This window comes from Hyperolius riggenbachi, chromosome 10 (genome assembly GCF_040937935.1).
Source record: "Hyperolius riggenbachi isolate aHypRig1 chromosome 10, aHypRig1.pri, whole genome shotgun sequence".
In the NCBI taxonomy this organism is placed as follows: domain Eukaryota; kingdom Metazoa; phylum Chordata; class Amphibia; order Anura; family Hyperoliidae; genus Hyperolius; species Hyperolius riggenbachi.
This window is the reverse complement of record NC_090655.1, coordinates 37,023,677-37,049,530: the sequence shown is the minus strand read 5'-3', so window position 1 is coordinate 37,049,530 and position 25,854 is coordinate 37,023,677. Positions and strand designations below refer to the sequence as shown.

Genomic DNA, 25,854 nt, shown 5'->3' with positions numbered 1-25,854 from the left:
CATGACATAGGAAAGGAGATAAGATTTATTACAGAGACTGTGCAATTAGGAAAGGCTGCAGTAAGCCAGAGCACATTAGAACAGGTATAGGAACTTATAGGATAGAAGAACTAAGGCTGAAGCATTTGTTACAAAGTCTCTTTAAGTCAAGGGTGTCACTCAAAGTGGGCCAAAATGTAACACTGGGCCCAAGTTGCAGGCTATTTATTTATTATTACAGACAATATTTAGGGGTGACATACAGCAATAAGACAATACAGGAATAAAAGAAAAATCAGATCACACAGTACAGTATGAGTACAAGGTAATACTGGATGGGAGCATGGGGATTTGGCAAGTTGAGTTCACTCAAATGCATAGCATGGGTGCACAGTAATGGAGGTACATGATTGGGTAGGACACAAAAGGAGGAGGACCCTGCCCAAAGGCTTACAATCTAGAGGGAGAGGTAGGGACATGAAAGGCTAGCCTCAAATGCCTCGTGGCCACCTCCCTCCCTCATAAAGTTCCTTGGTGTCTAGTGGCCCTCCTCTATACAGTTCTAGGGTGTCTAATAGACCCCTCCCTCCCCTATACAGTTCCCTGGTGTCTAGTGACCCCCTCCCAATCCTATGTAGTTCCCTGGTGTCTAGTGCTTTCCACCTCCCTCAGCCAACAGCCATATGGCTTCCTTGGTGATCTAAGGCTTCACCCCCAATATAGCTTCCCAAGTGGTTTACAGTGGGCCAAATACTGTGCAAAGAGGGGAATCCATTTGTGGGCCAAATTTGATGGCTTAGTGGGACAGATTTGGCCTGCAGGCAAGAGTTTGACATGCATGCATTCTGTGAACAGAAGCACATGCAAATCACAGTGTAGTGCTATGCGATTTGCTTTGCGATCTCCCATTAATAAAAAAAAAAAGTGACTTTCTTTTTTTAACCCTTCTGGAATCAAACTAGTGAAAATCATAATTGCATTGCACTGTAATTTTCATTGTGTAAAGAGCCCTCTTTGCCCTGAGAAAGAAAAGGAGTAAGCTGGTCTGCTTCCCAAGTTCCGCATCATGCAACATTGTTCCAGCTACAGTCCCTGTCCACATGTCATCATCATCATCACTCTCTCCTCCCCAGCTTCATGTCTCCTTCCTCTCTCCTCTCCCATGTCCCCCTCCCTGGCTGGCCCAGCCCCCTCCCTCCTGTCACTCCAGACAGCGGGCCTCTGTGTCTGGCCGGCGCTGATTGGGCGGCTCGGGGCCGCGCAGCCAATCAGACGGCGGCTAGCATGGTGGAAGGAATAAATACAAGATGGCTCCTCATATAAAGCCAGGCATCTGGCTCCTCCGCGGCCACGGGGAAATATCGCTTATAATCCGCCGCGCCCCTAGCTGTGGCCCCGCGGAGTCAGCAGCGGCGAGGAGGAGAGAGAGAAGAGCCGACGGCTCGGGGGATGCGGGAGGCTTAGCCGAGGGCTGTGTGCGGGACGTGTCCACTCGGCTGCGGCCACAGGCGGCTCTGAAGCGCCACTCTAGGCCCCGGCTCGCTGCTGGCCCTCTTCACCTGGTCCCTAGCAGAGGAGGCTCGCCATGGCCGTGTCCAGGTGGGTAGATGAGGCAAGGGATGGCGCTCTGGCACTTGTAGTGCAGCAGCCCATGCTGGATCGGGGCTGTGCACGCTCCCCAGGAAGCGGGGCTGTTTCTACCTATAGGCTGATCAGGCCTGGCTGGTGGCTGATGGGAACTGCTGTACTTCTACAGCTCTCACGATGAGCAGAAAAATAAAACTAATTCTAGGCTTTTGTACATTGAATTACTTGCCAGCTACTTTGTTTTTACATCTTCATAAATGCTTAGTTTACACAGGATTCTTATTTTACTTGAGCTTGTCTACAGTGTTTTTAAGCATATACAGTATATTTTGGTAATTTGAGATGGTGAGCACTTAGGCCCCTTTAATCGTACATACACATGGGCTACGGTCGTTCCTGTTGCTAGCCCACAGGAGACATGTGCGCAACAGCTCGGCGACAGCAACGCCTGAGCTACAGCTGTCTTCACGTTTTTTCCCAACGTGGCGGAAGCTGTCGCCGAAGGTTCGGCCCCCTGCCAGAAGCTCCGTTCACAGTGTGTGGGTAGTTGTCGCTAGTCCGCATACACACGCAGTACGCGTGGCGGACTAGCGACAATTGCGGAGACAAGTTGCCGGTGATTGAACTTTTCAATCGCACGGCAACTGCTGTCTCCAGCGACAGTTCAGGGTGCGTGCCTCATACACACGGGGCAACTGTTGCCCAGACATGCGCGTGCCACGAGTTTGTGGCGACAGTTGTGCCCCGTGTGTATGAGCCTTAACACGGGGATTTAGTGCATCGCACTTCTCCCTGCCGCCGTTTGTTGCAGTGACCGTTCATTTCAGAGACTGGCCACACTACCTGCGATGCAACAGAAGTGTTTCTGACAATGCAGAGAATCTGCAGTGTGTTGCCGAGCAGTGCCGCTTAGCATGCAATCACATTGGAGTCAATGGCACAGCAACGATATATTTAGATTGGGTACTAATCTGCTTTATGCTGGGAATACACGGCTCGATTTTGAGCCATTAAGATGGCTCGATAGATCATTTCCGACATGTCTGATCATTTCGCCGCTCGATTCCGGATTGAAGCGAATGGAAAAAGATAAAAAGAATGAACGGAAGCTAAGAGAATTGACACGAGTCGAGCAGCTAAACGATTGAGTGGGAGAATCGAGCGGCAAAATTGACCTGTGTATTCCCAGAATTAGGGCACCCAGTAGGAAATCTAGGGAAATTCAGCTAATGTGATAGGGTGGACAGCACCCTCTTGAACTGCTAGGCTTCCAGTAGGTTTAGTAAACTACACCAGCACTATTTGCCCAATCACGCCGCTTTGTGCTTTAAACAGGGTACTGTGATTAGAGAACTGTTCCCTATGAGATTTCCTGCTGGGTCCTCTCAAGTAGACTAGCACCCTGATTGTTGCGATGGTGTACGCATACGTTGATCGTTCAGAATTCAGTGATGTACTTCCGATCCTGCAGGGAGCATGTCACTGAATGGGGGCGGAGCTTTGCAGATCACCTGAGCAGCTCACTCTGCCGCAGTGTGATTTAAACACGGAATGGTGTGCTGCGATTGTCCCGTCGCAAGACAATCGCACCGCACCATATGTGAAACCAGCCTCATCTGTACTACTGTTTGATATGGTTGATATCTCCCTGTTTTGAAAATTTATAACTTTATTAATGTGTACCACTGGATGGTGATCAGATTTCAGCAAAAAATATTTTTTGGAATACTGCTACAGCTCATGCTGGGAATACACGGGCCAATTTTGCCGCTTGATTTTGCGCTCGATTATGCGGGCGATATTATTATCTTCCATTCGTTTTTCTTATCTTTTTCCCATTGTTCCCTATGCATTATAGTGCGCGGAATCGATTGGGCGGGAGATCGGACATGTCGGAAATCCTTAATCGAGCCATCTAAATGGTTCAAAATCGAGCCGTGTATTCCCAGCATAAGACCGGGATCACATTTAAGGGCTCGTTTCCATATAGTGCGCTTATGGAAACTCTATTGCAGGGACAGCATAGACTGTGCTCTCTGCAGTTTCGGGGCACTTCAGCCCGCGTTCACTTTCAGTGTAGTGAATGGGATTGCAAGCTCTGCCCCTGTGGGTGACACGCAGAGCCAAGGGGTACTGCGCTGCATGGAAACGAACCCTGAGTCTGCGTAGGATTTTTTTTTTTTTCCGTAGACTGTTCTTTTCACTTTCCGCACATGTCAGCCATTGATAGCAGCTGACTGTTGACAATAGGAATTGTGTACAAAAAGTCTTTCTCTTCCTGCTGTTCCCCCCCCCCCCCCCCAACATGTCGAAAAATGCAAATTGACTGCAAACGCTGTGTGTGTGTGTGTGTGTGTGTGTGTGTGTGTCTCCCCGCCTTACAGTATGTTTGGAAGCATTTTCAAGGTGGTGTGCACTAACCTGTGTGGTTGAGATTTCCCCCAAAGGCTGTTGGATTAGTGTAAAGATGGATCTGTTCATTCAATATTTAAGATGTGACCTAATTTTTAAAGCAAACTTGTGACATTAAAGGACACATCCGAGCACCTTAAAGGAGTCATCAGGGCAAATCTAGTCAAATGAGTGCTACTTGCCGGGGGCTTCCTCCAGCCCCAAGCTCCCAGGGCCTCCCTCGCCGCCAGGTCGCTCTGATGTCATTGCCGGGGACCGGGTCGGAGCTCCAGCGAACGGCTGCGAGCAGAGCTGCGGCGAGGGAGGTCCTGGGAGCTTGGGGCTGGAGGAAGCCCCCCGGTAAGTAGCACTTATTTTACTAGATTTGCCCTGATGACTCCTTTTAAAAATAAAAAAAAATTCCACTTTACCTGGGGCTTCTTCCAGCTCCTCCAGCCGTCTTGTGCCCTTGCCGCAGCTCCGCTCCCCGCCGGTGACCCGGGGTCCCCTCCGGCGCAAGATGCTTTCAGTCATGCTGACGTCATCCGGACTGTACAGCGCAGTAGTTCTACGCCTGCACAGTACAGTCCTGATGACTTCAGTGCGACTCAGTGAGCCGCATGGTAAAACGCAAGCAGATGCTCACCTGGCGAGGTTGGCAGCTGCACCGTAGGGGACTAGGAGCCACCAGAGCAATGGCGAGGGCACAGGACGGCTGCCAGGGGCTGGAGGAAGCCCCAGGTAAGTGGATGTTTTTTTTTTATTGTGGTCGGACCTTCCCTTTAAATTGAGACATACTTGCCTCAGCAGAGGGAGGTCTCTGGATCCTCCAGAGGTTTCCGATGGTGCTCTCAAGGAACACAATCTGGTGCTGGGACCCTCTGGAAGTTTGTGGCCGTTCCCTCCGTGAACAAGCGTGGTAGTACTGCGCTGGACCCCTTACACAGTAGCATGGAACTCAATTGATGGTGGTGAGAGGGAGGGAAAGCATCTCTCAATGGGGCACTCCTTCCCTCCCCCCCCCCCCTTTTTTATTTATTTATTTATTTTTTTATGCCTGAGATTTTCTGGCAGATTTGCTAGATCGATTATTTCCGACATGTCCCATTATCTGATAGCTGATCGTTTTAGCTGAAGTTGAGACCCGGTACAGAAGACTGAGGATGACGTGGGAGTGATCTGTGCAGATGGGGCTGGAGGACAAAACATTTTTGTGCATAAGTGGGAACCAAGAGTTCCCGTGGCATAAATAACGACAAAAATCACATAGCTTAACTGTTGACGGGTCACGCTGCTCTGGCCCCTTGAGGACCAGAGCCATTCTGTGATTGGCTCACAGTGATCACCTGGCAAGGAGCCAATGAAACTGATAAGACTGCTCACTTCCGCAGCAATCTGCTCTGGGCAAGCTGCAGTGTACATTCTACCCACCACTGTCCCAAGCTGGCTAAGTATGGAGGAGCCTGCCATGCTGTCCCTGGGTCCTCCTCTGTTGTCCAGAACCCTCTAGCTGATTGGGATCGCACTCCTCCTCTGCCACAAGCGCAGCCATGCTTGCACATTAGAACAGTTGCTCGTGCACAAGCGGCTCTGGCTTACTGCGCAGACTTGAGTGCGCTCAGGCTTGAGGCGCACAGCCCCAAACAGATTACCAACAGGCCTTTGTCAGTAATCATTGGAGGGTCCATGAGCGGCAACAGGGGACCGGAGGATGCTGTGGGAAGCCTCTATAGGATCCAGAGGCTCCTCTCTTCTTAACCCTCCTGGCGGTTTATCAAAATCCGCCAGGGAGCAGCAAAGCCATTTTTTCATTTTTATCTTATTTTTTTTTCCATGTAGCGAGACAAGGTCTCGCTACATAATAGCCGATGCTCAGCGGCATCCCCCCAGCCCCTGCGATCGGAGATCAGGAGATCCCGTTCAAAGAACGGGATCTCCTGGAGGGCTTCCCCCGTCGCCATGGTGACGGGCGGGATGACGCCATCGACGTCGTGACGTCAAAGGGGACTCCGATCCACCCCACAGCTTTGCCTGGCACTGATTGGCCAGGCAGCGCACGGGGTCTGGGGGGGCGGCCGCGGCACGGCGAATAGCAGCGAATCGGCGGGTAGCGGCGGCGATCGCATTGCACACGCAGCTAGCAAAGTGCTAGCTGCGTGTAGCAAAAAAAAATTATGCAAATCGGCCCAGCGGGGCCTGAGCGGTGCCTTCCGGCGGCATAGCCTGAGCTCAACTCGGGCTTACCGCCAGGAAGGTTGAGGATGTGTGTGTTTTGGTTTTTTTGTTTGTTTTTGTTTGTTTTTTGTTTGGTTTCATGCCTTGGGTAGTGGCCATACACTATACAAGCTTAGATTGACCCAGTTCAAGTACAACCCTCTTGAGCAGTGTGCAGTTCTTTGTGTACAGGCCTTTTGGTCCAATTCATACTCCAGTAAAACGTGCTACAATTTAGTGCGGTGCAAGCAGATGTGTAAACAGATTGTATGTTAATCATAGGGATCCATTCACACTTCCCACTAAAAACTGAGTAGGAGCGGAGCGCATGTTTCTAATGGAACGATTTTTCCGGAGCCCACATATGCTGCGGATGCTTTTGGAATCAGTGCAAGCAAACTGTCTTAGCACATGTTGGGCGTGCTTTAATTGTCTGGTTTCATCACTTGCTTCCAGTTCTGGAGACGCAAGCAGGAAGTAAAAGTAAATCTCCTAATAGTAAGGGGAAGTTGCCTCTGACAGTTGTCACTAAGGCCTGGAACCCACTAGCGGTGCTTTCATAAGCCTTTTCTGACACTTGTGATTTGAAAAGCTCTTGCTAATGCAGTGTTTCTCCAGAATTTTTGTTTCCAGCCGGGTGGCATGAAAAAGTAGCCGGGCGGGATGGCACGGCTCGGAAATTTAGTGGTGTGAAAAACTTAAATGTGCAATGTGTGCCCTGGTGTATTATACATTACCTGTCCCTTTTCTGCCACTCGCTCCATCCATACACACGCACCACGTGGTTGCCAGAGTAACATGATGAGTGTACGCTGGCAACCACGTGGGGTGTGTGTGGATGATGGCTGCAGCCTGGAGCCAGCGGTGGACACACAGGTATAGTGCATTGGAGCACCTGAGGGGCACACTGCACATTAGGGGGACAGCGTCGGGCTAGCATGAAATCTATTGGGAATCGGCCTGCGGGTTTATGGGCAGGCAACAGATCTCTCTCTAATCAGATGCGATCATAGAGAGATTTGTCATTGGTGAGACGAGTGGAGCGACCGTCAGTTAAAAGGAGTGCGCATAAGTTGCCAGCACACTGCACTACCGCAGGGTAGTGTGCACTCTGCGCGTGCCCCTTTCTCTATCTGTCCTCTCCACTTTTCTTTAATTGTTCTGTTTATTGCCTGAATGTTTGATATGCATGATATTTCCTGCAAACAGTGGTTGGGGACTTGGTGGTCATGGGGTATTGCAGATACAAAAAAAATAGTTATGGTAAAATTTCAGCAAAACCACATAAGTACAAATGTTAAAAAATATGTATATTTGAGTAGGCCTGGGTCTCTAGTGTCTCTAGTTTTCAGAATGGTGACATTTATGGCTTTTGACTGTTCTGTTGTTGCTCCATGGGCTTTGCTAAGAAAGAATGACTATTACTTTTTGGTGCAATAAAATGGCCTTGGAAAATCAATTGGTGCTGCTCATGGTTAAGTGTATTGCGTGTCCAAAAAGCTAATTGTGTACATAGGGTATCATTGTAACCGTGACAAGCGAGAGAATAAAATTTGGGGTGTTTGAGATCTGAGGCCTATGAAATTTGAATATTTTTAGTGACAAACTGAATGTGAAGCAATACAATTATTTTCATACTAGTAAAAGGCCCGCCAGTTAAACGGGCGCTAGGTCACAGCCGCTACCCCCACGCAATGTGTGCACATACGCGTCCCGCTTGCTCGTTCCCCACCACTGTCTGAAGTATATGCACACAGGGAGCTGCTTGCTTGGCAGTTGGAAAAAGCTGTTATTTCCCACAATGCAATGAGAACCTCTGTGAACCACACGCAGCAAACGGTCAGATCCGGTGTAATGTCTGATTGCGCTGCCCGGAAGCTCCCTTCCACACTGAGTAGCGCGCATGCCCAGTGTGAAGTTAATGATGCTGCTGGAGGTAAAATACTAAATATCTCCGCTCCCACACCTCTTACACTCCTCAAATTTTCAGGGTAGGGAGGGGACCCCCCGAACTACCTTTGCCAAATTGCAGCCCCCAAGACCCGCTGGTTCCCGAAATAGATTACAGAAACCCATCTCGGGAACCAGCGGGTCTCGGGGACTACAATTTGGCATAGAGGTAGTTCGGGGGGTCCCCTCCCTACCCTGAAAATTTGGGGCGTGTAGGAGTGAGAGCGGAGGTAATTAGTATTTTACCTCCAGCAGCATCATTCAATAGGAACTGTAGCCGCACTGTCTCCTACTGTGCATGCAGGGCAGCGCAAATCCACAGGCAGCGTAATCAGACACAACACCGGCCCTTTGTCCTAACTGCCCTGGCTGCGCACATGCTCAGTACAAAAAAGCCAAGGACACACAACCATTCAGTTGATGACTCGGGGACACTTGCATTTTATTGTATAGAATACTTTGTACCAAAATAAACACTTGGAACCCCCCCCCCCCCCCCCCCCCAAAAAAAAAGTGAGTTGAAAAGAGAATACAGTTTATTTATTTCTATTTTTTTTTTTTTTTTTTTATATATATATGTATGCCATGAAGTGGCGTTTGCTAATAAGGGCTTGTAATCATTGGAAGTTTGCAATAAGAAAAAGAAAACCACAACATAGAAAAAAATACACCTTTATTTCCAAATAATATAGTCCCCATGCTTTGTACTAGGTAATTCAAATATTGTGATAACAGGACAAATAGGCTAAATGTACGGTGGCATGGTTTATATTAAAACCGCAGGGGATGGAATTGGAGAAATTGTGTGTGTGGTGGTTTTTTTTTTTTTTTTCTTCTTTTCCCCCTCCCCCCCCCCCTTTTTTTTTAAAAGTGCATAAAAAGTAAAGTAATTACTGAAAACAAATATCACCCCCAAAAAGCCTAGTTTGTGGTAAAAAAACAAAACCAGGTATAGATCATTTTGTTGTGATACGCATTGAAAAAGTTATTGGCAAATGAATGGGAAGCTCATTGACAGGTGAAAATTGCTGTGGTCAGTTAGTGTAAAAACCATTGGGGGAGAAGTGGTTAATGTGTGGGACGGTGCTCAATACGCAAAGCAAGTCCTTCCTCCACCTCAGGTCCAGTCTGAAGAAATACCATGGATTATGGTATAATTATTTTGCCATGCATCAGTACCTGAATAAAGTTAGATTTGTTTTTTGTCCCCCTTCCTGGTCATGATCTGGACACCGGTTTGATATTGGATCCTTCAGTCTCCCATCTGGTTTAGTGATTGGGTTACTTGTGTTATCTATATGGGTCGTGAGCATCATGTTTGAAGCAGTGGCTGCTCATCCGCTGTATTGTGTGGCTATTGTAAGGAGCCATGTCTTATAAGGAATTCCCTCTCTGGTGACCTCTTAGAGACATGGACCCAGACAGAGGACGAGTCATCAGTACCCATTGGTTATCGGGAATTCACTGTCGCAGCCCAGAAACACAAACATATCAAGCAGGGCCGCTGCTCAGGAGGGATTATAATCTGGTATAAGGAGGAGCTCCAAGAATACATCAAACCAGTGAAGAGAGGAAAGAGCCACATCTGGTTAAAGTTAAGCAGCCCCATCATCTCTTCTCAGACTGACATTTACCTCTGTGCAGCATATATTGCACCAGCAGAATCACCATACTCTAATCCAGAGAGCTACCAAGTCCTACAAAGGGAAGCTGCTCACTTCCAAACCTTGGGGAAAATACTCATCTATGGTGACCTAAATGCCAGAACAGGAACAGAAAAAGACTACCTCACCTCAGAAGGCAATTTCCATATATTTGGACATGAGACCCAGTACCCTGAAACCACACAGAAAGATAGAAACAGCTATGACAGCACAGTCAATAAGTATGGGAAACAACTGCTGAACCTCTGCAAAGGTCTAGGACTTCACATCCTTAACGGCCGAACCAAGGGGGACTCTCTAGGGAGATATACACTAAATTCCCATGTAGGTAGCAGTGTGGTGGACTATGCCATCAGTGACATGGACCCTGCAAGCATCCGCGCTCTCATAGTCACCCCACAATCACACCTGTCAGACCACAACCAAATCCTACTATACATCAATTCCTCAAGCAAACCCTCTGTACAACAACATCCAGGAAGCCTGTGTAACCTACCACCCACTTTTAAATGGTCCAGAGAATCAACCATAAAGTACAAGGAGACTCTCAACAGACCAGAAGCAATACAGCTACTTCTGGACTACCAAACGTATACCTACAACCCTGATCAACAAGGTGTGCAGCAAGCAGCAAAGTACTTCAACCAGATATTACACACCATTGCAGAAATGGCCAACATAAGAAGGACTGCCCAAAAGAGACCATCAAAGAAAAACTCAAACAAATGGTTCGACAGTGAATGCAAGTCACTAAGAAACAACCTACGAGCCATATCAAACAAAAAACACAGACATCCAAACAACATGGAACTGAGGACAGCACATGACGCCGCACAACGTCAATATAAAGCGACCATTAAAAAGAAAAAACAAAATCACATCCAAAATCGACTCGAACGGCTTGAAGAATCCCTGCAAGACAACTCCTTTTGGGAGACCTGGAAACAAATTGGCAAAAAACCCAAACAAAATAATCAGCATATCCAAAATGGCCAAGTCTGGCTACAATACTTCAAAGACCTATACAGAGACATTCCTATAAAAGAACTCAGCCCAGAACAAGAACAAATATTCAGCAAATTAAAGAACCTGGAGGAGAAGGTGAAAGATTTTCAAAACCCACTTGACACACCTTTCACACTGGAGGAAATAAAAGAGAAGATACAATCCATGAAAGGCAAAAAAGCTAGTGGCACAGATGGAATCCTATCAGAAATGATCAGGTCTGGCACCACAGAAATCCATGCTGCAATATGGAAACTATTCAACCTGGTCCTGTACGCCGGTTACTTCCCTGAGGTCTGGAATGAAGGACTTATAACTCCCATTTACAAGAGTGGAGATCGCTATGACCCAGCCAACTACAGAGGCATCTGTGTGAGCAGCACACTGGGAAAACTGTTCAACAGCATCCTGAATAAGAGAATCCTCACCTTTCTCACACAGCACAATGTTATCAGTAAGAGCCAAGCAGGTTTTATGCCAAACCATCGCACCACCGACCACATCTACACCCTGCACACCCTTATCAAGCACCATGTACACAGACGAAGAAAGGGAAAAATATTTGCCTGCTTTGTGGACTTTAAAAAGGCTTTTGACTCAGTGTGGCATCCAGGTTTGTTCCTGAGACTCCTAGAGAGCGGAATAGGAGGGAAAACATATGATGTCATAAAGAGCTCATACACTGGGAACAAGTGCAGTGTGAAAGTAAATGGGAAAAGAACACCTTTTTTCCTCCAGGGTCGGGGGGTAAGACAGGGTTGCAGCCTGAGTCCAACACTTTTCAACATATACATCAACAAATTAGCCTCAGCCCTAGAGGCTTCATCAGCACCAGGACTCACCCTGCATGACACAACAGTGAAATTCTTACTGTATGCAGATGACCTCTTACTGCTATCACCAACTAAAGAAGGCCTACAAGACAGCCTAGAAACCCTGGAGAAATTTAGCACAACATGGGCACTCCCCATTAATCTAAAGAAAACCAAAACCATGGTGTTCCAGAGGAAAAACAGGTCAGCCCAGAGCCCATCCTTTATACTCAATGACTGTGAAATCAGCAGAACCGATAAATATACCTACCTTGGTCTGGAAATCAACCAATCAGGAAGCCTTAAGTCAGCCATGGAGGCCCTAAAAGCCAAAGCATGCCGAACGTTCTATGCCATCAGGAAAGAACTGTACCACCTCAAACCACCAGTAAAGGTCTGGCTGAAGGTTTTTGACAGTGTCATCACCCCAATCCTACTGTATGGAAGTGAAGTATGGGGCCCCACCACCTACCCAGACCAATCAAAATGGGAATCCAGCCCAACAGAAATATTCCACCTTGAGTTCTGCAAACACCTTCTCCATGTCCATCGGAGTACCTCAAACAATGCCTGCCGAGCTGAGCTGGGGAGATTCCCATTACTGCTTGAGGTACAGAAGAGAGTGTTGTCCTTCTGGGCCCACCTACAGAGCAGCAGCCCCGACTCACCCCACTACAAAGCCATGCTGCACAATGAAGACCAAGAAAAGCCGTGTGCACTGAAAGTCGTGGTCAGCTCTATACTCCCTCCAACCCCCGACCCACGGGTCATAACAAAAGTCCAGATAAAACACACCACAGCTAAGAGCAAAGAAAACTATGTGGAAAAATGGAGGAGTGAAATAAAACAGTCACAAAAGCTAGCCATATACCAGTCTCTACAAAGAGAATATAAAATGGCCCCATACCTGGAAAAGCTGCAAAACTCTCAAGAGAGGAAAATCCTGAGTGTATACAGATTGAGTGCTCACAACCTCGAAATAGAGTCTGGGAGACACAGACAGACGTACAAACCCAGGGAAGAGAGACTATGCAAACACTGTGAGCAGAAGACCCTTGAGGATGAAAGCCACTTCCTGCTGCACTGCCCCAAATATACTGCAACCAGGGACACTTACTTTAAGAAATTGTCGGAACTATTCCCAGACTTTCTCACACTAGAAGATGAGAGAAAAACATATATCCTACTAGGAGAAGAGGAATCCACAGTGACAATTGCTGCACACTATGTCACAGCATGCCACAGACTGAGAGGAGCATAACAGAACTGTAAACCTAAAAATGTCCACTGACTGCTTAGCCATTGTCCCCCTACCCCACCCCCTCCCATGTCCCCTATTTCCCCTTGCTTTGGCAATACCTGTAATGAATCTTGGTCATGCCAATAAAGCTATCTTTGATTTGATTTGATTTGATTTGACCTAATGCTAATGAAGGATTGTTGAAATGCAGCTACAAGTGATCAGGCTATTTTGCTAGTCTGTTGCATACTATTGAATGTCAGCAGTGTCTCCACCAGCCACAGTCATTCATTATAGATGCTTGCTTCATTTAGACTCTTCCTCACTAGCCTTGTTTGTCAGGCCTGGAACCCACTAGCAGCGCTGTTCGAAGCCTTTGTAAAGCGCTTTTGATTTAAAAAGCTCTTGCTAATGAAATGCTACGGGCTTGATCCCACTCGAGGGGTGTGTGTCTTTTTTTTTTTTTTTTTTTTTTTTTTTTTTTTTTTACACAAATCCTCAATAGCATTATATTAGTAAAAGCTTTTCAAATCACAAGAGCTTACAAAAGCACTGCCAGTGGGTCCCAGGCGTCAACAGAACTTCTGGAACTTCTCCTCCGTGTCAGTGTGACAGATCAAGGGTACTTTTATGTCTTCATTGCTGCATTCCATTGATGACAAATGTTGGCTGTTCAGCTCTGAAGATTGCTATCTCACTACCTGCCAGTGGCCCATTCACTAAAGTTGCCCATACATCCATCTGATCCACTGATTTTTGCTGCCTAATCGACCAACCAATTTGATTTTATCTGGGCACGACAAAAATAACATATTTATGTTGTGCTTTTCTCCTGGGGGATTCAAAGTGCCAGAGCTGCAGCCACTAGGGCGCGCTCTATAGGCAGTAGCAGTGTTAGGCCAGAGCTGCAGCCACTAGGGAGCGCTCTATAGGCAGTAGTAGTGTTAGGCCAGAGCTGCAGCCACTAGGACACGCTCTATAGGCAGTAGCAGTATTAGGCCAGAGCTGCAGCCACTAGGACACGCTCTATAGGCAGTAGCAGTATTAGGCCAGAGCTGCAGCCACTAGGACGCGCTCTATAGGCAGTAGCAGTGTTAGGCCAGAGCTGCAGCCACTAGGACACGCTCTATAGGCAGTAGCAGTATTAGGCCAGAGCTGCAGCCACTAGGACACGCTCTATAGGCAGTAGCAGTATTAGGCCAGAGCTGCAGCCACTAGGACACGCTCTATAGGCAGTAGCAGTATTAGGCCAGAGCTGCAGCCACTAGGACGTGCTCTATAGGCAGTAGCAGTGTTAGGCCAGAGCTGCAGCCACTAGGACGCGCTCTATAGGCAGTAGCAGTGTTAGGCCAGAGCTGCAGCCACTAGGACGCGCTATATAGGCAGAAGCAGTAGCAGTATTAGGCCAGAGCTGCAGCCGCTAGGACACGCTCTATAGGCAGTAGCAGTGTTAGGCCAGAGCTGCAGCCACTAGGACGCGCTATATAGGCAGTAGCAGTGTTAGGCCAGAGCTGCAGCCACTAGGACGCGCTCTATAGGCAGTAGCAGTGTTAGGTCAGAGCTGCAGCCACTAGGACACGCTCTATAGGCAGTAGTAGTGAGGAGTATTGCCCAATGTTCCCCTACTGAATAGGTGCTGACTTACTGAACAGGAGGAGTTGAGATTCAAACCCAAGTCGCCTGTGTCAGAGGTAGAGCCCTTAACCAATACACTTTCCAGCCACTGCCTAAATTGGATGAAATTCTGTGCTGCAGCAACAGCGGAGGAATCGTGGCAGCAGCAGAACAGTTGCAATTTTACAGTGCACTGGGTGGAGTCATAAAATCTTTCAGGAGGCAGCCAGGAAGGTGGTGGAAGTGGTGTCGCCAGGCTGATGACTAATTTTATGCGGAAGCCTATCGAGAATCGGCCTAGAGTATATTGGCAGGCAACGGATCTCTCTATGATCAGAGAATCTATCTATTGGTTGATCTGCCTGTATCTTGCTAGATGTATGGGCACCAAAAGTGCTGTTGGTCGTAGTAGATATCGCAGCAGAAATGTTTAGAGAACCCGAGGTGGGTTTGTCAAATATTAGGACACAGAGGGATGTTCTGTATATACAATGACCTGCCACGTCGTCGTCTACAGAACATGCCGCTGGGTCCTAATATGACTTGACAAACCCACCTTGCGTTCTCTTTAACAGGGCTGTGAGTGGAGATGCAGTTGAGTCGGGCAATTTTGGGCACCTGGCGTTTGGAGTCGGTGGTTTCATAAACTTTGGAGTCGGATGATTTTTGTACCAACTCCACAGCCCTGCTCTTTAAAGCACAGAAGGGTGGGGTGGGATCAGATGAGGAAGCAGAGGAACCTATTGGCCATCATGGTGTCATTGAGAAGGTTAGTATTTTCTCTGCCCAAACAGCTTTTTGCAGTGCCTAGAGTTCCCTTCACTGTATTGTGCAAGACCTGTGAAACAAGACATTTCGGTTTAGCTTGGGTATGTGCTCTGCCCTTTCCAAGATGCAGGTCTGTGAATATAGTAGTCCCAATGCTGCATAAAACCTCAGTTTTTACTAGTGGACAAACCGGTTTGCTTTAGTGTTCCAGAGCTGAGGGAATTAATATATATATAAATATATCCCACGCCACCATCCTTAGTATTCTCAGTCTTCTGTACCGGGTCCTGTTACTTCCGCCAGTCATGGCCAGTCTGTGCAGAGAAGTGTGCGCACTACATATCTCTCCAGCGGCTACCAGAGAGATATGTAAATAGTGCACTTGACTTGCGTCAGACTGGCCACGACTGGAGGAAGTAACGGGACCCGGTACAGAAGACTGAGAATAAAAAGGACGGCTGCGTGGGAGCGATCCCAGCGCATGGGGCTGGAGGAAGCCCCAGGTATGTATATAACTTAAACATGTGCGGAGAGCTTCCTTTTTCCGTCCTCATGTCAAACCGTTGTCTGACATTTTATGCAGCTCATAGCTGTCTCTGCATTACATTGTAACGCAGGACGTCCGTTGAATGTGCTGCATGCTACGGCGTTATGCGCGGCTAAGCCGCGTTAGACTGTGCGCACATGCTCAGTAGTGTTGGAGGAGGAGGTCTTCCCTCCTCCTCGGGCCAGCCACATGGCTAATTAATAATCACTGCACGGTGTGATGTGTAGTGTTTACTTCCTGGAGCACCGCTCTGTGCGGCGATTGGCTGGCGGGACCACGTGATGCCGCATGCGTCCAAGAGTACGCATCACGGACGCCAGAGTGAGCTGCACAACATGGCTCACTCTGACGTCCACATCTAAGAGCACCAGGCGTTGCGTTAGGGGCACGTTATGCGACCAGAACGTCCCCTAAAACGCAACGTCTTGGTGTGTAAGTAGCCTAAGTCTTGAGGGTTTTGGCCATGTTGGATTGTCAAGGCTGTCTCTGCTGAGACTCTATTGGGTGTACAGCAGTCCAAATCTTCCTCAATGTGTTGCCAAGTGATCTGGAGTACCAGATCCTCTCTGCTAAGCGCATTCTTCTACACTTGTTGTGGTTTGGTTTTTCTGTGGGTTTATTTACTTTTTTTTTTTCCTTCTGAGAATTTTATGTTTAGTACAGTGTTCTCCCCAGAATTTTTTTTCCAGCCGGGTGGCATGAAAAAGTAGCCGGGTGGGGGGAGATAAGAGAATGCAGAGCTAGCGCTTCTCTGCACAAATCTGCTTACAGATAGAAGGCGAGCAAATGGCAGCCGGGTGCTCACCAAAACTAACCGGGTGGAGCGCCCGGCTAAAAGAGCCTGGGGAGAACACTGTAGTAGAGTCAGACTGTATACCAGATGCTGTCCTGGATAGATCAGTGTACATAAGTTCCTACACCTTGCCAGAAAACTGTCACCTTCCCAGTAGTCAGTCGCATGACATTTGAAATACAATATTTGGCACTTCTCTGATGTGGTGACTGATTCAGCATGATGTTGCAGCCTGCAGATAAAATATCCACATCAGCTGACCGTTCTACATGGACCAGTCTTCCCTTACCTTGAGTGGCCCAAAAAATTAGATACACTTTAAAAACAAGTTGGGCCATCTTTTAGCTCTAAACACAGTTTAGACACAGTTCTTCTTGGCATGGACTCAACAAGATGCTGATACTGTTGCTGATCAATGTTGGCCAATGCTGATATAATGGCTGCTCTAACTTGGGCCAGATTGGATGGTGGCATTTTTCAAGCTTTGATGTGCTCTTTTGACTTTGTCCCACAAATTCTCAATAGCATTGAGGCCAGCTGGTGAAAGAGAAAGCAGGTTAAGCTCTGTTTCTCCAACCAGTTTGAGACGGAGCATGGTGGCAAGGGCACACAACCGGCATCTTTTTCCCATTTTTCTGTAAAACAAGAACACTCTTGATGGTCTGCTGCTAAAGCCCATCCCTTGCATAGTCCGTCTTGTTGTACCTTGGGATATGCTTTGTGATGCAACTGCATTGAATTCAGCTGTAATTTGTCGTGATGTTACCCTTCATTTGCTGCATACTATGCATTCTACTCGCTTTTCACCTCTCGTTCAGTTTTTTCTTCTCTAATAGCCTGCCAGCTCTGATTGCAGCTGGCAGGCTGTTTACGGAGCAGAGTTCCGGAACTCCACAGGGGTGCGTGATCCCCGCTAATCTTCACCCCAGAACTTGACACTGATCAGCGTTAGGTGGTCATAGAGTGATTAAAGGGGTTCTATGGGGGGGGTTGTCTTAAAAATTAAAAACAGACACTTACCTGGGGCTTCTTCCAGCCCCCTGCAGCTGCAATTTCTTCTTATAACCCCTACACAAGTTGTGCCAGAGTTGGCTTTATTACAAACTTCAAAACTGTGGCTGACCTTGTTTATGGCAGGTATTGAGTTCCTGGTCCAACCATTACATGGCAACCTAATACAACCTAATTTAAAAAAACAAAAACTCTTGTCAGAATTCACTTGGAGGCTGAATGATTCACTACCAGTCAGTCCGGATATTAAACAGCCCATATTGGAACAGGTTAAACAGTCCTTTAATAACAATACTTGGATCTGTACAAAACTTGTCGGTCTAGAATGTATAACGCCTACATCAGGGCCATAATTGTACAGTAAGGATCTCAACTTGTAACTTGCTCACACTTTGGGTCATGCAATGCATGCCATTTTTTTAAAGCAGGGTTTCTCAACATTTTATTGGTAAGTACCCCCTAGCATAGTAAACATTCTCACAAGTACCCCTTGATAGATATATATTTCATTGTATTACATAATTGGTTCTAAACAATTTCCAAGCATTTACTATTGCTTTTAATTGGCTAAAACACTAATTTGGTGTTTAAATAAAATGTATCATTTTCTAAAACTCTATTTGTTAGTCTTGGTTAAGCATATCAAGCCCAAGTACCCCCTGGAACCATCAGAAGTACCCCCTGGGGTACGCGTACCACACGTTGAGAACCTAGGTTTTAAAGCACTCACTGGCCTCAATTCGCTAAGGGTAGTTCGGTAAAATACCACATTCGGTATTTTACTTTAATAATTTTTTTCCAGTAACACTCCAGGACAGGTACACATTGAGACTTGGCTCCTCCCAGGAACAGGAAATATCCCTCAGCCTCTCTATAAATTAAACATGGACCAAGGGTCAGGCAGTATTGGATATTTCCTGGTCCAGGAACCAGGTCTCTCTATGTGCTCGCTGTCCCGGAGAGCCTGGGTGGCTAGGGAATGTGTTGGCACAGAGCAGCATGCTCTCTGGATACAGAGTATCTGCTGTCCCTGGAAGTACCTGTGGGGTTGCCTTAAGGTAGCTGCTTTCAGCGGGATATTGCGCCCTGTTGGTCGGCCTGGATGATGGATAGGCATCGCTTCAGGAGGGGTCGCTCTGAGGACACACCAAGCGGAGGCAGCGGCACGATAGTGGCGTCCGACAGATACGCATGGCGGAGGCGGTTTGCGGAAGTCTCTCGGCCGCGACCTCGGGGAGAACTCCCGGGTCGCGTGACGCCACTACCGGTTTGCCGGGTGGAGAGGAGTGGCCGTCCGGAGTCCCAGCGTCTGGCACATCGTGGAAGGATGTCGGAGATAGAGCAGGAGCCAGGACGGGTAAGATTGCTCTGCTGGGACCCGGGCTGCGGTGGTGACTCTTGTGGGAGCGCTTTTTCCGCATGCAGCAATTTGTTTGGTGGTATGTTGTGCTGCACAAAGGCATTGCTTTGTGAAACAGATTATGCATCATCTTGTTTAAGCAATGTGCTCACACTTTTCTGCTGTGTTAAAGAGTAATATGATAAGTTGTGAGGATTTAATTTAAGGACTTTTTTGTGTGCTCATTTAAAGTCTGCAAATGAATTACATTTTCCATGCATTTTTTTGTGGAGGAAAGCTGAAAGTGTTTATACTACTTGATTAACAGATATAAGCATATAAGCCTTAAGCAGATATAACTATTTGTTTGTGCATTGGGCTTTAAAGCTGTTATGTGGAACTAAATATTGTTTTGTGTTTTTTGCAGGGCACTTCGACTAAAGTACCTGACCTTGCTAAACTAATTAAACAGTGCCCTGTGTGTAATTCAAAAAGTCAATCCTGCATTAACAAAACTGCTATGCAGAGATTGCACTTACAAAGTAATGAGGCAGGAATCTGCATCTCAAAGAGACATACATGTTTTGAGATGAGATTTAAAAGATACTGTAAAGATATTTAAAGCTACTACTACACCTTCTACCTGACACACCAGCTAATACTCAAGCTGATAAGGCGACTCTGCCTCAGGTGTCGGAAGTCATTAAGCATAAAAAAGCTACTAGGAAGACTAATAAATCAATTAATGTTCTGATGAAGAGGAAATTAGTGATAATGGTGATTCTGCAAACTCTGAGGGGCAAGAAATAGAAAATAAACCGTCAAAGTTTAAATTCCCTGTGGCGGAAACTGACATTTTATTAACGGCCATATATGAAAATTTAAATTTAAGTAAAACAGTTACTGAACCTGCTTCAATGCATGATGAATTATATGAAGGTATGGAAAATCCACAAGAGCTGTGTTTTCCAGTTCATCAATCAACCTTATTACAAGTAAATGGAAGAACCCCATTAGAAAGTTATTCATGTCTAGGGGGTTTAAAAGACTGTTTCCGGTTTCTGAGAAAGATTGCAAAAGGTGGGACAAGAATCCTAAACTATATGCAACTTTTTCTCAAGGCAATAAGGATGATGAATTGGCCTTTGAGGATCTTGGACACTTATAGGACCAATCAGATAAAAATGAATATGTATTTAAAATACTGTGGCCTGCTATCTGTGCTAACTTCAGGCCTTCAGCTGCTACAACCTGTGTAGCAAGTGTGATAGCACTGTGGTTGCAGCAATTGGAAGATATTAATAAGGATACACCTAAAGATCAATTAATAAACTCCATGACAGCAATGCATAAGGCAATTGCTTATATAATTGACGCAGCTTCAGAGTCAATAAGGTTAACAGCAAAAGCAGCGGGTATTTCTAATGTAGCAAGAAGACATTTATGGATTAAAACATTGCATAGAAGTATGACATATAAAGATAGTCTGTTCCATTCCAGTAGTGGGTGATACTTTTTTCGACCCAGAATTAGAAGTTCTTGAAAGAACTGCTAATAGAAAAAAATTGTTCCCTAAAAAGAGACAATTTAAACAGGGGAAGAGGTGTTTTTTTCGTCAAAACAGACAAACCTAAAAACCAGGGAGGAAAAAAAAAAAAAAAAAAAAAAAAAAAAAAAAAGTTTAATTTCACTAAAGAGTTAACTTTGCCTCAACATCAGGAAATGTTACAAGAGATTATCACAGACATGCTAGATAGAAAAGTGGTATCAGTGGTGCCTGTGGATCAGAGAGGCGAGGGCTTCTATTCAGAAGTATTTCTGATCCAAAAGCCGTAAGGAAAATACAGAATACTATTGCATTTAGAATTTAAAACCAATCAACCCATACATAAAATACGAAAAGTTTCGTATGGAGTCGATTTACTCAATAAGAAATCTTCTGATGCCAAACGGCTTTATGGCAAGCATAGATCTTCAGGATGCTTATTGACATATACCAATCGAGTTAAAATCTCAAGCGTTCCTAAGATTTGCAGTACAAATGGAAAAAGGGGTTCAGCACTTTCAGTTTTGCTGCCTCCCATTTGGCATAACCTCAGCTTCAAAATTACTAATGTTATGGTAGAATTGATTGCTGCAATGTACAGAATACGCCTTATCATAATACCTTACCTGGACGATCTTCTGATAGTGGCAAAAAAAAAAAAAAAAAAAAAAAAAAAAAAAAAATTAAAAGAACTAGAGGAACACAGACTGTATTACATCAACTGCAGGAGGCAAGCTGGATAGTGAGCAAAGAGAAATCGCAGCTTGTTCCAACACAGAGTATTTTGTTTCTGCGGTTTATGATAGATTCAGTACAACAAAAGATATTTCTTCCACAGGAAAAGATACAGATGATTGTAAACAAAGTTCAATGCATGTCAGTCAGTAACACTCAGACAAATCATGCAGCTTCTGGGTCTTCTGACTTCAGTTGTGCCAGGAGCTCAGTGGGCTCTGAAGCATACCAGTATTCTACAATCTTGGATGTTACCAATTGGAACAAACAGGATACACTAGACAATATGGTGGCAGTGGATCCCCAAGTGAAAAAAAAAAAAAAAAAAAAAAAAAAAAAGTTTACGATGGTGGCAAGTAGTTCAAAACCTCACACAAGGCAACAGATGCAAGTTTGTCAGGATGTGGGGCACATGTGGCCACCTTTCAGGTTCAGGGTGTCTGGAATCAGTCAATGATGGAACACTCATCGAACTTCAGGGAACTGATGGCGGCAAAAATGGCACTAATCAGCACATTTTATATTCTGAAAGCGTGTCATGTTCAAGTACAATTAGACAATGCAACTGTGGTAGCATATCTGAATCGCAAGCTGGGAACCAGGTCATTATTTTTGACCTTGGAGATCCTTGACATAGCAGACCAAAACTTGCTATAACTAACAGCAGGGCACCTGAAGGGGTCGCTCAATGTTCTGGCAGATCAGATAAGCAGACTCCAGATAACGAACACATAGTGGTCTCGGAATCAGAGTTTATGCAAAATAATTGTGAGAAAATGGGGCCAGCCCAACTGGACTTATTCGCAAACAAATCCAACAGGAAGTGCAAACAGTTACATTCCCTTAATATAATGGACAATCCTGTAGCAATTGATGCCTGACTCTGATATGGAATCAGACTGTCACATGATTCTCATTGCTACTAACTGGCCCAAGAGGGCAGGGTATCCGCTTCTCCTATCAATGTTAATAGACCAACCATGGGAAATACCAGTGTCAGAGAACATGATACAGGTACAAGACCAGGCTGTAGTAAACCTAGAAAAGTGAAAACTTACAGCGTAGTTTCTGAAAGGGCAGTGCTTGAAGTCAAGGGATTGTCCTCAAGAGTAGTTAATACTCTCTTGAAAAGTAGAAAAGACAATACTCTTCTAATATACCAAAAGGATTGGGAAACTCTTATTTTGTGGTTAGAAAACTCTAATTTTTAGTTAACAGAAATGGCTACAATTTTAGAATTTCTGCAGGAGGGCGTAGGAAAAAGGTTGGCCTTAAGTACAATTAAGGTCCAAATTTCTGCCCTATCAGTTTTTTTGTGTGGATAAAAAGATAGCTTTAGACCCTTTTTATAATCAGATTTGTAAAATCAAGAGACCAGTTATGGTTAAACCATTCCCGAAATGGGATTTATCTTTAGTGTCGCAAGCATTGACATCTGAGTTTAATGAAGATTCATTAAAAATGTGTACTCTTAAAACAGTATTTTTGGCAGCGATCACTTCAGCTGGGCGCATTAGTGAACTCCAAGCTCTCTCATACAAAGAACCATATTGTTCCTCCTTTAATGATCGAGTAGTTCGCCGGACAAGCCCAGAATTCCTACCAAAGGTTGGTGACATGTTCCACAGAACACAGGTGATCGTATTGCCATCTTTCTATATTAATCCAAAATCAGAAAAAGATAACCTTATAACTTACCTGGAGAAAGTTAGAGTTCAGAAAATCAGAATCACTGTTCATAAATAATGCAGGAAAATCCAAAGGATTAAAAACCGCTACAAAAACAATTGCCAAAAGGATTAAAGATTGTATTCTGGAGGCATACAAATTATGGGTAAGGATCCTCCAGGGAACCTTAAAGGCCCATTACACCAGGGCAGCCGCAACAACGTGGGCTTACAGGGCAGGTGCTTCACCGCTGAACATCTGCAAGGCTGCGACCTGGAAGAGTTTGGGAACCTTCAGGAAGCACTATCGATTGGACCGGATAACGGAGACCGATCAAGGCTTCAGAAGAACTGTCTTAAAGGCAGTTAGCCCACCCTAAGGTTGGTGATTGATTTCTTGCTGATCATCTCAATGTGTACCTGTCCTGGAGTGTTACTGGAAAAACCAGGAGTTAGCTTACCTGGTAACGACATTTTAAGTAACACTCCAGGACAGGTGGGGGTACCCACCCCCATATATATCATATATTGCATGATATACATGTTATATTATATGTATTTTAATGTAATATAGTAGGGTTATGTTAATGTATATTGTTCCTGTTCCTTGATGATATACTGCCTGACCCTTGGTCCATGTTTAATTTATAGAGAGGCTGAGGGATATTTCCTGTTCCTGGGAGGAGCCAAGTCTCAATGTGTACCTGTCCTGGAGTGTTACTTAAAATGTCGTTACCAGGTAAGCTAACTCCTGGTTTTTCCCCCCAAATTCACTAAGATTTTCCTGCATGCAGTAGAAGTTTGGTAACTGGAAAAAACATGTTCATTAAAGCAGTACGATCAGCCATACTATGCCAGTGAAAAAAACACATATATAAGTAGATAAATACTTGAGCTACTTGCATAACACATGTATTATACTGTCCACGTTTTGATTTCAGTGACTGTTATATAGTAAATGCTGATAATTCTGTTCCTGGTGGGGGCCATGTCTTTTGCCCACAGTTAAGGCTAACTTGTGATGTCATTTCTGCCCTTTATTTTTTTTTCTTGTCTCCTCTAATCACTGAGTTGCCTCAGCCTTGCTTGTAAACACAAGAGTAGGGGATCAGGTTTCAGATAAGCAGCTGGCAGGGAAATAAAGGGAAGAGGATGAATAGATTATAGATAAAAAGAATCCCCAGCATGCAATTCTTTGGCACAGACTACTAAAGAGCCAGTGCTCCTAAGGTATATGATAACTCCAAATCATAACAGCAGAAAAAGTTTTGAATGCAGGATTAGCATCTTTATCACTTAATACACTCAGACCAGTTCCTTTTGAAATTTTGATTTTTATGGTGACTATACCGCTTTAAGCCTTGTTTGGTAGTCTCACCAGTTGTGGAGCAGTTCAGGCAGCAATTCTGTATACCAGTATACAGTTGTGCATATCAAAAGGGATACAGAAAATCCTTTTCTAATGTCACCTCCTGCACTGCTGTTCTGAAGTCCCACCCTCCAAAGTATCAGATCAAATGGGGTGAGAAGCAGGGCTGTGTGGCTATCCCTATTGGCGCTCTGCTACATCTGTCAACTTTTTTTTTTTTTTTTTTACTGCATGGAGTGTTAACGGCTGGTCAGAGCTGGAGGTAAATGCTGAACATTTGTATGTGATGCTTTTAATCTTTTGTAAATTGCAACTTTTTGAGGTCTTTACCGCACAAGTCAGTAATTTACCACACTAGTTAGTAATTTTACTATTGAGTGTGGTAATAGGTTTAGTGAATTGGCATTTTGCAAGGTGATTGGTAAAATCCGCTGTTTTCTGCATTACTGAATGCAGGTCAGTGAAGCTACAGTGCTGTATATACCTAAGCCAGCCATAAAGCTTTGTTGTTCTTACAGTAATCACTATTTTGTATTGGCTCTTTGTGAGCAGCTACTGCAATACTGACTGAGCTGTGGTGGTTTGCGTTGCTTTTACTGTAACCACAAGGAATTTACAAGTGGCTTACATTGTAGCCGCCTACAGCAAGCTGCATGCTGACGCTTTAAGGCAAGCGTTCACTTTGTTTCTCTGATACTTCTGTCCCTTTTTTTTTTTTTTTTTTTTTTTTTTTTTTTTTTCAGTTGGAAGCAGAACTATAGGCAAATGTACTGGAGAAACGATGCAAGCAACACATTAGGTTTTCAAAGTACTGTCATTAAAGGGAAATTGTATTCTATCTGGGCAGTAAAGTTCAAATAAAGGCTAAGAAAATCTGTAACATCAAAAAGTTCCCCTGGGGGGTACTCACTTTGGGAGGGTGAAGCCTCAGGGTCCCAATGAGGCTTCCCATGCCGTCCTCTGTCCCACGGGGGTCTTGCTGCAGCCCTCCAAAACAGAGGCCTGACAAATCCGTCACCTTGTTCAATATTTACCTTCCCGGCTCCAGCGGGGGCGCTGTTGCGGCTTTCGTCTCCGAAGTAGACGGAAATACCCGATCTCAGTCGGGTCCGCTCTACTGCGCCGGAGACTTGCGCCTGCGCAGTAGAGCAGTCCCGCCAGCTGTCAGGTATTTCCACCCATTTCAGAGCCGAGAGCCGCCACAACGCCATGCGCAGGAGCCGGGAACCATTCAGTCCCATCAATTTGAGCTGTGCCAAAAATGTGTGAGGACTTTGGCCCTTGAGGACTGGAGTTCGACATCCCTGAGTAGAGGATAGCACCCTTGTAAACACGCCTACTTTGTCAGCAGTGCATCTGCTATGGGGGGAGCTCTTCATTGATGGGAGAGGCAGAGGATCACCTGCGTGACATGGCCATTGTGTCATGTTATGAGTGCACATCTGTAAACCTGATAGGTTTGCATGATGCATTGTGCCCTCAAGGGGCCCATACACTGGTCGATTTTCAGTGATCAAAAATCGATTCTTTCAAATTCCCCATTCGTGGGTTTGTGTTTTTGCCAATTTCGATCGATTTGATCTGACAGGATGGAAGATCTAGGTGGCCCATAGAGCTGCATTG

The 25,854-nt window shown here is 45.5% G+C and overlaps 1 protein-coding gene across 1 annotated transcript in view; it reads left to right on the top strand.

Annotated features, from left to right (window-relative positions):
* Positions 1-1,260: 1,260 nt before the first annotated feature.
* Positions 1,261-25,854, top strand: part of BTAF1 (B-TFIID TATA-box binding protein associated factor 1) — a 134,831-nt gene continuing 110,237 nt past the window's right edge. The window contains exon 1 of the mRNA XM_068257993.1: positions 1,261-1,578. Within this exon, the coding sequence (XP_068114094.1) occupies positions 1,565-1,578 (14 nt within the window). The 5' untranslated portion in view covers positions 1,261-1,564. The remainder of the gene's footprint in view (positions 1,579-25,854) is intronic.